Below are 13,725 nucleotides of genomic sequence, written 5' to 3'. Positions count from 1 at the left end.
GGAACGGTCAGGGTGAGGTTCATGGTGGGGCTGGAGGAGCTTCAAGGGCTTTTCCAACCCAGATGATTCTGGGATTCTGTGAGAGGACGGGAGTGATGGGTGGGGGTAAGAGGGACATTTCCCCCTTCTGGTGGGTGTGTGGGTCTCTCCCTTGCCCCTCGTTGCACATACACACCTTTGCACACCCCCATGTTGCACAGACGTGCACACCCCCCACACCCCCCCGAAAGCCTGGCACTGCCCTCCTGGGGCTGCTCCTTGGACCCAGCAGCACAACGCAGTAGCTTTTCCTTTTTAATAAAAAAATCAAATGTACAAAGAACAGGAAAATTTACAGCTGGTTTGTCTTAAAAAAGAAGGCTCAACATCATCAAAAAAGCAGCAGGGGCCAACCCTGGGGGGGGCAGCTGGTGAGAAGGGGTGGGGGAGGCCACCCCCATGGCTGTCTGCGGGTCAGGGCGATGCGGTGTCCCCCCTGTCCAGCACCCAGGGCGGTGGGGAGCGGGGTGGGGAGGTCTGGCAGCGCAGGGTGGGTGCCCGTGGGATTGGCTTTCCCCATTTTGGAGCTTTTATGGATCCCAGGGTTTTTTCCTGGGGTGGCACCAGTGTCAGCATCCACCAACTCCGCCCGTCCCCACCCCACGGCCTTGCCCCACGGCTACGTCCTGCCCTCAGCCCCACATCTTTGCCCCATGGCCATGTCCCTCCTCTGTGCCCACGTCCTTTCCCTGTCCCCATGTCCTTCCCTCGTCCCCTCTTTCCCCACATCCCACCTCCTTGTCACACCCCACCCCCTTGCCGCTTCCCCCACTGCTCCCAGGGCCCCATCCCACCCCGCTGCCCCTCGCCGCTACCCCAAAATGTTACCTTATGTTAAAACACGCGCATTAAATTAAAAAAAAAAAAAAAAAGAAAAAAACTTCACATTCATATCACCCCCACACCCCACTCCTTCCCCACGGTCTCCTTGACCCGGTGGTGCTGTCACACGGTGTCCCCCGCCGGGACACGGAGCCTGTTGTTATCAGCATCTATATCCCCATCAAGCTGGAGGCAGCAAGCGCGGGAGCCTTCCTCCTCCTCCTCCTCCTCCTCGGTGGGGACTTCGGGTGCTGGGGGCTCTCTGGTTCCCCCATTGAGGGGTACCTTCTCCCGGCGCTGGGATGGGGGGCTGTGGGGCGTGCTGCACCCCCGCACCTTGCTCCTGGCTTTGAGTTGGTCGTGGTAGGCGAGAAGGGCCAGGCAGGCGGCAGCGGCCAGCGTCACGGCCAGCAGCACGGTGACGGTGACAAACTGGGGCCAGTAAGACCGGGGGGGGCCACGGTCTGAGGACCCCCAGGCCAACCCCTCCTCAGCCAGCCCGTCTGGCTGGGGGGCCGCCCCACTGGGGTCCTGTAGGTGGTAATGAGCCACGGTCCAGGTGTAGCCGTTCTCGGTGGCCTGGCACTTGTAGGTGCCAGCAGTCCCCCGTTGCATGATGACCACCAGCGTGTGGTCAGGCAGCAGCGTCGTGTCCCCCCGGCCCCCCCGGCCCTCGGGCTTCTGCCAGCTGTAGGTGGCCAGGGCAGAGCGGCGGGGGCACGGCAGGCGGACCACGGCGTTAAGTGGGGGGCTGAGCCCTGTGGGGTGCGGAGGGGGAGAGCAGGGTGATGCAGTGCACGTGCCACGTGTCCCCACCCCGCTGCACCCTCACCCCGTCCCGTCGCGCCCCCATACTCAACCCTCTACGGCGGGATCCTCCTGTGCCCCCCCGGCTCGGGGCACGGCCGCGCTCCTCCCACGGTGGCACACGGTGGCCGGGCTCCCCGTCTCGATGTCCTGCAGCCACGTGCTCCTGTGGCCGGGAGAGTGGCATCAGCACCCCAGTCCCTTCCGGATATCCCCCTTCCCATCCTCATCCCGCTGCCTCTGGGGCTCACGTGTCCTGGGTGGGGGCGGCACGGAGGGGCTGGCAGGAGCCCTCGAGGCTGTGCCAAGCGCAGTACGGGTCCCGCGCCAGCACGCACTCGGCGCAGCTCCGGTGCAGGCTGCAGTTGGCCAACGGGACTTGGAGGATGCCACCGGAGTAGCCCACGTAGAGGATGCCCTGGGGAGGGAGAGGTGCAGCGCTGAGCCTCCCCCCCATCCCTCTGTACCAGGCTTGGGGTGGGCTCTTGGGTCACCCCCTACCTTCCCCGGGGCCAGCAGTAGGTTCTTCACCGGCTCCGGCGTCCCGAGGAGCTGGATGCTCTCCACAATGTGGGGACCCCCAGGCAGCTCCACCGCTTTGTGCAGGAAACCCTCCGCTGCGGGGGCACAGGGGACATCACTGGTGTTTTGGGGGGGGCGAGGGGTGACCAGGTGCCCTGTGTGTACCCCCACATAAACCCACCCGTGGCCAGGAACATGACACGGTAGGTGGCCCCCGAGATGCCCCAAATCTCATCCACTGCGATGCGCGTGTACGTGACGTCCGTCTTCACCAGCAGCGGCCGCCCCTGGGTGGGTGACACCTTCCCGTCCATGAGGAAATGGTCCTTCATGAAGGTGAGGGCTTTGTCGGAGGAGGGACCCATGGAGCACTGCAGGGAGAGAGGAGCCATGGGGAAACTGAGGCACGCTCGCCACACCACCACCATCTCACCCCAGTGCGAGCACACTGGGCAAACTGGGACAGACACCCCAGGAGGGTCTTGTCCCCCGGGAGTGGGCAGCACTCACACTGCCGGGCCGGGGATTCATGTCCGGGCCACTGTAGACCGTCCAGCGGGAGCTCTCCTTGTTCAGCTCCTTGTACTTGCCCTCGAAGACCTTTTCCAGAGCCTCCTGGCTGTAGGCACAGACGGCTGCGCTGCCTGCCCTGCCCGCCTGCCTGCAGGGACAGCAAGGTGGGCGTGGGGATGATGTGGGTCCCCGGTGCACCCGCAGCACCCCTGGGTGCTGGGACTCACCACTGCGAGGTGAAGACGGCGTAGAAGTCGGCACCACCGTCGCGGCGGGGCAGGGCGAAGGCGTGATGGATGACGTTGAAGGGGAAGTGGCCGGGTTGCGAGCAGACCAGCTGGGCCTTCAGGAACGTCGTCCACTTTTTCTGCAGCACCTTCTCCCCCCCGACATCGCTCTGCGGGAGCCGGGGGGATGTTCAGCCCTGGGGTGACAGGAGCTGGGTACCCCCATCGTCATCCTCCGTCATGGTCTTTGCACCCACCTTGCAGACACGGGCCACCCGCGGCACCAGGAGCCGCTCGAAGAAATCAAACTCGTCGGCCGTCTCCTCGAAGAAGAAGTAGACCTTGTCATCTCCTGGGATGCTGAAGGAGGCCACGAAGGCGGCGTCGGCTGTGGGGCACAGCCAGGGCGGGTGGGTGAGGAGCTGGAGCGAGGTGGGGGGGCTGCTGCAGGCACCCCCCAGCATGGGGAGGGTGAGGGGGGGGCCACGGGAGGGTCCTCCCAAGGACCATCTCCCTGCTCACCCGAAAGCCAGCGGAGGAAGGCGTCTGTCTTGAGCAGGGTCCGGCTGCCCAGCGAGCGGGAGATGATGGGCTCGTTGCCCTGGAAGTTGTTCATGGTGCCGGCGTAGAGCTCGCCGTCTGCTCGGGGATGGGGTCGGGGTGAGCCACGGCAGGGACACTTCCCCTCCATCGCTGTCACCCCCCCAACTCCATCCCAGGGATGGGTGCCCACCCGTGGGGGCCACTGGCCCCATACTCACCCACCAGCAGGGCCGTGTAGGTGTGCTGGGGGTCAAAGGGGCACTGGCCCTTCCCGTCCAGGAAAGGTTGTCCTTTGCCGCTGGACATCAGTGTGAAGTTCTCCAGGTGCTGTGGGAAAAGGGAGAAAAATCAGCCGACGGAGTTAAACCAAACCCCAAATCTGCAAGAAACGGCTGCGGACTCCCTCTGGCTGTTCCCCACATGCTCAGCAAGTGGGGAAACTGAGGCAGAACAGGCTGCCTGGGGGCACCCTGGGACCCAAAATCCGGGGTTTACCACCTGCATCTGACCTGGCACCACGGGCTCCTTCAGTGCGTGGAACGCAGAGATGCGCCTCAGTGCTGGGGGGCACCCGGCACCCCACAGCCCAGGGGACTCCCCGTGATGCAATTAGCTCCAATCCCCCATCCCGCTGGGCCAGTCTTTTGTGGCTCCTCATGGCAGCGCCAGAACATGTCCGGAGAGTCCCCCGGCATCCTTGGCAGGGGGGGGGCACTCACAATGTAGGTGCACGCGGGGCTGAAGGCGTAGGTCCCGCAGACGTAGAGGTGGGTCTGGTTCAGGGCTACGAGGACCCGGATGAAGTTGAAGCACTCGGTCTGCGGGGGGGAAAGAGCAGAGGTGGGGGCTGAGCATCCCTGCAGCTCTGTGAGACCCATCCCCCCCACCGAGCCCCCCGTAGTGCTGTCTCACCTCCTGGCTTTTCTTCTTAAAAGCACACTCAGAGGTTTTCTCGGCCGTGGGTCCCCACAGAATCTGTGGAGGGAAGGGAGAAGGTCCCCAGCTGCTGAGCCAGGCTGTGACCTCCCAGCCCCAGTGGGGAAACTGAGGCACAGTGGAGGGGACCCCCCCCCGGCCTCCTCAAAAGCGACTGCTGCTCACCGAGGCTTTGGCATGGATGCTGCCCGGGGTGCCGACGGTGAGGGCCAGCACCCGGTCACGGGCCCCCACGTACAGTTCCTCCTCGCTCTCGTGCAGGAGGAAGATGTCGTAGTGGGAGATGTTGTCTTGGCTGAAATGGGTCAGGGTCCGTCGGGGGTCCCCTGGCAGGAGCAAAGCGGGGTGAAGGGGGCCAAGGGACACACACACACACGTGTCCCAGCACTATCACCACCATCAACCCCGGGCGGATGCAGCAGCAGCAGCAGCTGCCACTGCGGCTCGTGTCACCTCTCACGTAGGAAACAGGGTGCGCTGCTTTGCCCGCGCGTTGTCATCTTCACTTCCCCCTCCAGGCCCCCACCTCTCCCCCCCTCCCTGTCCCCTCTTGGTCCTGCTGCAAGAGCTGGACACCCCCAGGCTGCAAAGCCTGAGCATCCCTCGTCCTCTGACGCTGCTTTGCTGTCCTGTACGGAACAGAGTGCACTTTTCTCTCTCACAGAATCCCAGAGTCATCTGTGTTGGAAAAGCCCTTGAAGCTCCTCCAGCCCCACCATGAACCTCACCCTGACCGTTCCCAACTCCACCAGATCCCTCAGCGCTGGCTCAACCCGACTCTTCAACCCCTCCAGGGATGGGGACTCCCCCCCTGCCCTGGGCAGCCCATTCCAACGCCCAACAACCCCTTCTGCAAAGAAATCCTTCCTAAGAGCCAGTCTGACCCTGCCCTGGCGCAGCTTGAGGCCATTCCCTCTTGGCCTGCCGCTGGCTCCTTGGCTCAAGAGACTCCTCCCCCCTCTCTGCACCCTCCTTTCAGGGAGTTGCAGAGGGCCAGGAGGTCTCCCCTCAGCCTCCTCTTCTCCACACTAAACCCCCCCAGGTCCCTCAGCCGCTCCCCATCAGACATGTGCTGCAAGCTCTGCCAGTGATGCTCTGGGACCACAACCACAGGGCAATGGTCCCTTTGGGGGATGCACCACCCCAGGGTGCCAGCCTGAGGGGGTTTACAAGCCCCCCCAGTGCCCTCAAGCACAGCTGGGGGCCGCAGGCTTCTCGTTTGACCCTGATGGCCACCAAAACAGGGAAAAAGAAAAAGGAGGTTTTGCAATTCTCGAATGGCTGCATGGGGAAGGGGAAGTGGCAGCGTGGGCCCGGGGAGGGCACAGCACTGTCATGGGGCACAGGACTCTCCTGCCTGCCCAAACGCCGCCGTCCCACGGCACCACCAAAGCCCTTTCTTTGCCATTTGGCTGGACACGCAGGCAGGACGCCGAGGAGGCGGCTTTTTCTGCCATCCAGGGTGGTCCTGAGCAGATCCCCGGGTGCAAAACCACTCTGCTAGAGCTGGCACCCTGGGGTGCATCCAGCTCCCACTCCCAAAGGGGTTTGGGTGCCAACCAGCCTCATTACATCTGCCCCCGCAGAGGCCTCATAGCTGTTCACATCACCCAGCTGCCACCAGCGCCCACCCCCAGCCCCGTAGCTGCCTTCCCACAGTCCCAGCCCCACACCGGGCTAACGAGAGGGCTAATGAGAGGGGTAATGAGAGGGGTAACGAGAGGGGTAATGAGGCGGGGAGGCTGGGATGGCGAGCAGCCCATGGGTCCCTGGTGCTGGCTGCTCAACCCTGGGGACCGATGCTCTCCCAAAGCCGATGTTGTCCCCGCTCCCCAGCCCGGATTGTCCCCGTCCCCTCCCTTTGGGTCTCTCGGTGCCGTACTCACCGCTGGGGAAGGCGACGCGGGGCAGGGGCTCGGCGCAGAGCATGGCAGCCGGCATCACCACACCGCAGAGCAGGCGGAGGGCAGCTGTGGGCATGGCGGGGGGCGGCAGGGCTGCACCCCTCGAGGGTCCCAGCACCATCCCTGGGGGGGAAGGGCGAGGGTTAGGGCAAGCACTGCCAGGGCTACGTGTCACCGAGCGGAAACGAGCGGGGGGAAGCCAGCACCCGGTGTGGCGGCGGCGGGGGGGGGGGGGAGAGATCCTGGGGCCTCAAGCTGCGTGTGGCCCCGAATATGAGCGAGCTTCCCGCTGTCACCGCGGCACAGGCAGAGACGTCCCTGCACCCTGCTGAGCCCCCTGCACCAGGACACCCCCCCCCCAGCACAGGGGTGTCCAGCTGCTTCTGCCTTTGCCCCCGTAAAGCCCCACAGTTCCCGTCCCCCATCAAGGATTCCTCCATGCAGCTCCATCAGTAGCTGGAGGGTCCATAAAATTAGGGGAGGGGGGACAGGACAACCCCCCACCTCTTGCAGCTCTTTTTGTAGCTCTTGCCGGAAGCAGTAGGGAAAGAGCAACGTCTCGAGGACCGTGTGGTCCCCAGGACCCCTCACGGGTGGCCATCGTGTCCCCAGCGAGTGGCATTACCTCTCCGGCGGGCGAGGACAGAGCTGGCTCACCTCCACCCCTGGAGCATCGGCACCCGGCAGGCGCCTGGCCCCAGGGGTCTGCGGCCAGAAGACCCCCACGGGCCCATGCCCAGCCGAGGTCCAGCCGTGCTGCCAGGCTCCCAGCCCAGCTCGTGGCGGGGCTCGCTGCAGCCCAGCCCAGCCCAGCGTGGCCCCGCCGGGGCACTACGGGAACCAGAAAGTCCTGCTGGAAGAGGACGAGCCTCAGCAGGTTGGGGCAGCGGGTGCTTGCTCCCGCCTCGCCTGCGTTACACCCCCGTGGGAGGCAGCGAAGCCTGGCGGAGAGAGCTGGGATGGGAGCCGGGGTGCTCTGCTCCTCCAACTGGGGTGCCCAGGGGCTGACGTGGGGGGAAATGGGGTGTCTGGATGCCTGGGTCCCCTTCTTGGCTTTGGGGAAATCTTTGGGGCGAGAGCAGGGCAACATCATTTCTCCTGCTGAGAGGATCAACAGCGGGTCTCAGCGTCGCTCCCCACAAACAGCCTCATGAGGCTGAGCGTTGTCCCCCACAAACAGCCCCCCTGGGGCTGAGCATCACCCCCACAAACAGCCCCATGGGGCCAAGCATTGCCCCCCACAAACAGCCTCAGGGGGACAAGCGTCGCTCCCCACAAACAGCCCCATGAGGCTGAGCATTGTCTCCCCCAAACAGCCCCCCTGGGGCTGAGCATCACCCCCACAAACAGCCCCATGAAGCTGAGCATTGCCCCCCACAACCAGCCCGTGGCTGTCCCGGCAGCCAGGCTCCATCCTCCACCCCACTCTGGGATGGCTGTGGGTGACAAACCCAACGAAGCCAAAGCCCTGAGGGTCCCCCCAACACCATAGCCACATCTGAGGTACCCCAATATCTCCCTCCAGACAAGGCTGAGGATCTTCTTGCCCTGCCAGGGCCTCCTTACCTGCCTCCCCCAGTGCCACCATCCACCCGCCGGGACACCAAGCCCCTGGAGGACAGCGCTGTCCCTGCCACCTTGCTTGGCCGGGACAGAAAGCTCCTTGTAAGCACAGAAAGTAGGTTACTCTGCCCCGGATTTCCCACTTGGCGAAGGGTTGGCTGAGAAACGGGGCTGCACGGAGGCTTGGACCGGCCGCATTGTTCTGCCCTGGGCCAGAGCCACCGGGGCCAGCGGAGGGGGAGGAGGGATGGGAAAGGGAGCGGAAGCTCCTCGGTGAGGCTGAAGGCTCAGGGGGACCATGACAGAGCTGGGAAAAGCCCCCAGAGTGTTCCCCCAACGTGAGCCAGCTCTGAGACAGGGTGTGAAGAGCAAGAGCAGCCTCAAGGCTGCTCCAGCATCACAGGGAGCCGAAGCTCCGTGAAAGCTCTGTCCTTCCTCCTCTCTGGGGTCCCCTGGCCAAAGTGGTCTGGGGACATGCTGGGGAGGGGCATTGCACCCCCCCTGCATAGCATTTGGAAGTGACTGTCACCAAGGGCCTCTCAGCTTTGGGGTGGTTTAGTTTCCCCTGGTGCTTTCAGGTTCACCACGGCCGTGGCTCCGTGGGACTTGGTCCCCTGTCCCACCCACCCTCCAGGTTCCCTCCAAGCCAGGGAATCTTACGCTGCCACTAAACACACACCCTCCCTGCAAAGAGCAATTTAACCCCCCTGGGGCGGTGCTCAGCGAGGGGAGACACGATGGTGCAGGGCAGATGTGACGCTGGTGGCCACATCAGCACTGAGACGGCCGCCAAGACTTTCCTCAGGCCTCACTTTCCAGAGTAGCTGGGAATTGGGGTCCCCCCGCAGCAGGGAGGAGGGTGGCCCTTCTCTGCCGCTTGATCCCAACCCCCTGCCCATGTTCTCCCCCCTCCAGGAGCATCCCCACGGCATGGGGAGTGCAGGGATGCTTCTGACACCCGGGCAGGAGACAGGGGCTGGGGCAGCCTGGCTCAGGCTGGGGGAGGCTCCTTCGATCCCCCCCCGAGCCGGAGCGGGAGTGGGTGTGGGGGAGATGGAAAGCAAGAGAGGTGGGGGGGATGCAGTAGGGGTAGGGGAGGCATCTTGGGGGTGCGGGGGGGAGATAGGGGAGGGATTTGAGAGGTGGGGGATGCAAAGGGCAGGATGCAAAGGGTGGTGACAGATGTGGGGTAGCGCAGGAAAGAGGTAGGAGGATGCGCAGGAGGGAACTGGGGGGTAGAGGAGATGTGGGGGGGTGCAAAGGAGCTGTGGGAGGAAGAAAGGGGGCTATGGGAGGGGGGCAAAGGCGAGGGGGCGAGGGGGGGGATGCAGCTGGGACCTCAGCCCCTTTGTCACAGCCTGGCAGCGTCAGAGCTGTCTGGGGGGTCCCCAAAGCCCGTCCCCACTATGGCGACTGCCCCCAGCCCCGGCTCTGCCTCACGGCCCCGCGGAGGCACCCCCAGCCCGTCCCCCCCCCCCCCGGTACCCGCTCCCCGCGCCCGGTGCCGGTGCGGTGGTACCGACCTGTGGCAGCACCCGCGCCCGGGCGGCCGGGGAGGCCTGGCGGGACCAGCATCCCTGCGGGGCCACCGGATCCTGCTCCCGTCGCCATGGCTACGGCTTACCTCGGCCGGCTCCGGCTGGCCTCTCCCCCCCCCCCCCCACCCCTCCCTCCTCGCCCCCCGCAGCCACACACGGACACACGGACAGATGGACCCACGGCTGCGCCCCCTGCGCTCACGCACGGGCACGGGTGGGCGCACAGCGGCGTGAACGCTGCCACGGGCACGCACAGACCCGCACACACGCGTGAGTGTGCACATACACCCCCCCCCACCGATGTGGACGGACACCCCTCTGCACCCACATGCACACACCGGCGCACCCACATGTCCCGTCCACCTCCTCTCCTGACACGTCCCTGTGCCCCCAGAACTACAGCGCGTCCCTCCACCCCAGCTTTGCTCCCCCTCTCTTTGCACCGTGTCCCTGCACCCCCATCTTGGCATCCCTGTATCTGTACTGCACCCCTGCACCCCATCCCTGCACCCCCATAGCCACACTGCACCCCTGCACCCCATCCCTGCACCCCCATAGCCACACTGCACCCCTGCACCCCATCCCTGCACCCCATATCCTCACCACATCCCTGCACCCCATCTCTGCACCCCAATATCCTCACCACATCCCTGCACCCCATCTCTGCACCCCCATATCCTCACCACATCCCTGCATCCCATCCCTGCACCCCAATATCCTCACCACATCCCTGCATCCCCATCCCTGCACCCCCATATCCTCACCACATCCCTGCATCCCATCCCTGCACCCCAATATCCTCACCACATCCCTGCATCCCCATCCCTGCACCCCCATATCCTCACCACATCCCTGCATCCCATCCCTGCACCCCAATATCCTCACCACATCCCTGCATCCCATCCCTGCACCCCAATATCCTCACCACATCCCTGCATCCCCATCCCTGCACCCCAATATCCTCACCACATCCCTGCATCCCATCCCTGCACCCCAATATCCTCACCACATCCCTGCATCCCCATCTCTGCACCCCCCTATCCACACCTCATCCCTGCACCCCATCTCTGCACCCCAATATCCTCACCACATCCCTGCACCCTCATAGCCACACTGCATCCCTGCACCCCCACCCCTGCACCCCCATCTTTGCACCTCCTTATCCACACCTTATCCCTGCACCCCCATCCCTGCACCCCCATATCCTCACCACATCCCTGCATCCCCACCTCTGCACCCCCATCTCTGCACCCCCATCTTGGCATCCCCGAGTCTGCACTGCATTCATCACCCCCGTCTCTGCACCCCCCTATCCACGCTGCATCCCTGCACCCCCATCTCCACACCGCACCCCTGCACCCCCACCTCTTCATCCCTGTCTCAGCCCCCCCCCGCTGCTCACCCGTCCCAGATGAGCAGTGCTGGCTCTGGCTGCCTGCGCTACCCGGCTTTGGGGGGTCCCAGGAGGGGGTTCGGGGTGCAGCCAGGGTCTGGTTCCAAGCAGGCCACACGTTCCCACTGCCACAGCACCCAGAGCCCCCAGTTTTGGTTAACAGCACTTCCCCCCTCCAAACTTCCCTTGCGGGGCAGCCTGGCCCAACCGCCGCCAGCAGATCCCACTTCTCCTTTGGAACCTGCCCTCCTTCCCCTTCCCGGCCGTGTGGAAGTGGGTGCCCTGAGCCCCGAAACAGGATCCCCCGCCATCGCTGCTTCCCCCCTCTGCAACTCCCTTCCCTGCACGACCTCAGGCAAGTCACTTAGTCCCCAGCCTACAATTGCACAACACTGCACGAGGCACCCTGGGAAGGTGCCAGCCCTGCTGCTTTGTGCAAGCTGGGATGCCAGTACCCACACCCCCAAAAGCATCCAGGGGCCCCTTTCCACCCCATGGGTGCCCACGGCTGGGGAGCAGTCCCCCCCTCAGCTGCTCCCCGCTTTCTGCTGTCCCGGTTCCCACGGGGCTCGGGATGTTGGGAGCCTTTGCCGGGGAGTCGTAAGGAGCTTGTGACCGGTGCCTGCCGGCCCGCCGGCACCCAAGGCTTAGCTGAGGCCTGCGGTGGGGAGGCAGAGCTGCCCTGGCCCCCTCGCACCCCAAGGGTTGAGCTGTAGCCCCCCACCCCTGCCTGGGACCCCCGAGGGTGCCCTGTGGGTGTCCCGCGATGTGCAGCACCTTAGGGTGCAACCTTGGGGGGGTGGCAGCGAGCACAAGCTCACATCTTAAACCACCCTTGGGATTAACGGGGCAGCCTGACCTTAATCCCCCTGGGCACGCAGGGGCCTGGAGGGGGCCAGTGTGGGGCTCGCAGGGCCCCCAGCACCCGCTCAGCTGTGCCCCGGCCTCATAAACCTCGGTGGCTGCCAGACATCAGGGTCAGTCCTGGCTCTACCCATCCCAGTGATTGCTCCAAAACTCCCTTGTGTTAGATTTTTGTCCCCAAAAAGCCCGATGCTCTCCTGCGTGTGCCCCCCCGGGTTTGTTTGCCGTGCCCAAACCCCAGTGCTCCCACCCAGCCATGCGGCCCAGGGTGCCTCTGCAGAGACCCCGACGCTCAGTGCACAAGTGAGCGAGGTGGGGTCATGGCCACCTGCTCTGGGCTCCCGTTTGCCTCCTGGGGGAGCCCGGAGCTGGGCTCAGCCCCGTGGGGCTGCAGAAGGAGCTGGAGAAGCCCGACCCTGACTTGGTGCTTCAGCTGGAGCAGGGCTGGGGCTCTGCCGCAGGCGCTTGTGTGCACGGGCCCCAGGGGCTGGGCGAGGTCCCCGTGGGCCGTACACGCTCACTATGGGCTGTGCAAGGTCCCCATAGGGGTGTGTAAGGTCCCCATAGGGGTGTGCAAGGTCCCCATGGGCCGTACACACTCCCCATGGGCTGTGCAACGTCCCCATAGGGGTGTGTAAGGTCCCCATAGGGGTGTGTAAGGTCCTCATAGGGGTGTGCAAGGTCTTCATAGGAGTGTGTAAGGTCCCTATAAGGGTGTGCGAGGTCCCTGTGGGCCATACAAGCTCCCTATGGGCTGTGCCACATCCCCATAGGGGTGTGCAAGGTCTCCAAGGTCCCCGTGGGCTGTGTGAGGTCCCTGTGGGCTGTACACGCTCCCTATGGGCTGTGCAAGGTCCCCATAGGGGTGTGTAAGGTCCCTATAGGGGTGTGCAAGGTCCCCATGGGCCATAAACACTCCCCATGGGCTGTGTAACGTCCCCATAGGGGTGTGTAAGGTCCCTATAGGGGTGTTCAAGGTCCCCGTGAGGCCACACAAGGTCTACGTGGGGCTGCGCAAGGCTCCCATAGGGGTGTGCAAGGTCCATGTGGGGTGTGTATGGTCCCTACGGCTGTGCGAGGTCCCCACGGGGGCCGTGCAGGGACCCCACAGGTCGGGTGAGCCGTGGGGGCACCGAGGGCAGCAAAGGGACACGGAGCAACGCCGCCAGCTCAGCCCTTCCCGGTGTGACGCAGCCCGGCCGTGCCCGGGCGCCGTGGCGGGGCGTGGGGACGACCCGTGACATTTCCCTTTGCCTCCTGACCCCGTTTCTCCCCGCAGCAGGGCTGGGCAGGAGCACGAGGCCCCAGCAGCGTGCTTGGCTTCCCCCCGCCATTCCATAACCCGCTATTTTGGGCACAACCTCATGATTTTTGGGGTCTGGCAGCACAAGGCTCGGGGTCCAGCTGGATTCCCCCGCCTTGGGGCTGGACGCGGCGCAGAGGGGCCGTGGTGCTGCAGCTCCTTGGCATCCCCAGCTGTGGGGGGCATCCCTGAGCTGGCAGAGAGATGGGGGGGCAAATGGGGTACAGGGAGGGGGTGACACGGGAGCTGGTGTGTCCCCTGCCACCCTGCGAGCCCCCCCCCACTGTGACCTCTCCTCCTGGGAGGGGGCGTTGGGTACCTCGCTGGGTCCCCACAAACCAGCCCAAAGCTGGAAGGTGGCAGCGATGCCCCGGAGACCCCTTGGCACCCGCTGCCCTCGCAAGGTTCAGCCCTGCTTGCACCCATGGCCGGGGTGAGGTGACCCCGCATGGCTGGGGGGACCCAAGCATCGAAGCACTGGGAGGGGGGGTACCCCCAGAATGGGCACCCCGGACACCTACCTGGCTGTGCCTGCGCCCCGGCCGCCCGCCCGCGCTCCCTCACATCGCGGCTCCCCAGCGTTGTGCCCGGTAAAGCCGATTACCCGCCGGCTTTACGGCTCCCTCCTTCTCCCCGGCATCTCCTCCTGCCTCGCTCCAGTGCCTGGCACGGCCCCGGGGCCCGGGGAGGGGGGACAAGGGGGGTCCCCTTGGTGGGGTGCCGGGGCCATCCCCATTCTAGGAGCAAACCT

At 65.0% G+C, this 13,725-nt stretch overlaps 1 protein-coding gene across 2 annotated transcripts; it reads right to left on the bottom strand.

Annotated features, from left to right (window-relative positions):
• Positions 1 to 281: 281 nt before the first annotated feature.
• Positions 282 to 13,558, bottom strand: SEMA4A (semaphorin 4A). 2 transcript variants are annotated; one of them, XM_074809560.1, is made up of 15 exons: positions 13,496 to 13,558; positions 6,296 to 6,436; positions 4,575 to 4,735; positions 4,386 to 4,448; positions 4,193 to 4,291; positions 3,692 to 3,800; positions 3,453 to 3,569; positions 3,188 to 3,318; positions 2,931 to 3,100; positions 2,701 to 2,851; positions 2,372 to 2,561; positions 2,170 to 2,285; positions 1,920 to 2,086; positions 1,722 to 1,834; positions 282 to 1,619 (listed from the first exon to the last, which is right to left on the bottom strand). In XM_074809560.1, exons 2-15 carry the CDS (start codon positions 6,432 to 6,434, stop codon positions 985 to 987), a joined length of 2,361 nt encoding a protein of 786 aa, XP_074665661.1. In that variant the 5' UTR covers positions 6,435 to 6,436; positions 13,496 to 13,558; the 3' UTR covers positions 282 to 984. The 2 variants fall into 2 exon arrangements, with proteins under 2 accessions (XP_074665661.1, XP_074665660.1); XM_074809559.1 differs by lacking the exon at positions 13,496 to 13,558 and adding an exon at positions 7,880 to 8,030.
• Positions 13,559 to 13,725: the final 167 nt, after the last annotated feature.

Source organism: Strix aluco, chromosome 30 (genome assembly GCF_031877795.1).
Source record: "Strix aluco isolate bStrAlu1 chromosome 30, bStrAlu1.hap1, whole genome shotgun sequence".
Taxonomy (NCBI): domain Eukaryota; kingdom Metazoa; phylum Chordata; class Aves; order Strigiformes; family Strigidae; genus Strix; species Strix aluco.
The sequence above is the reverse complement of the archived record's forward strand: the minus strand, read 5'-3'. Positions and strand labels throughout refer to the sequence as shown.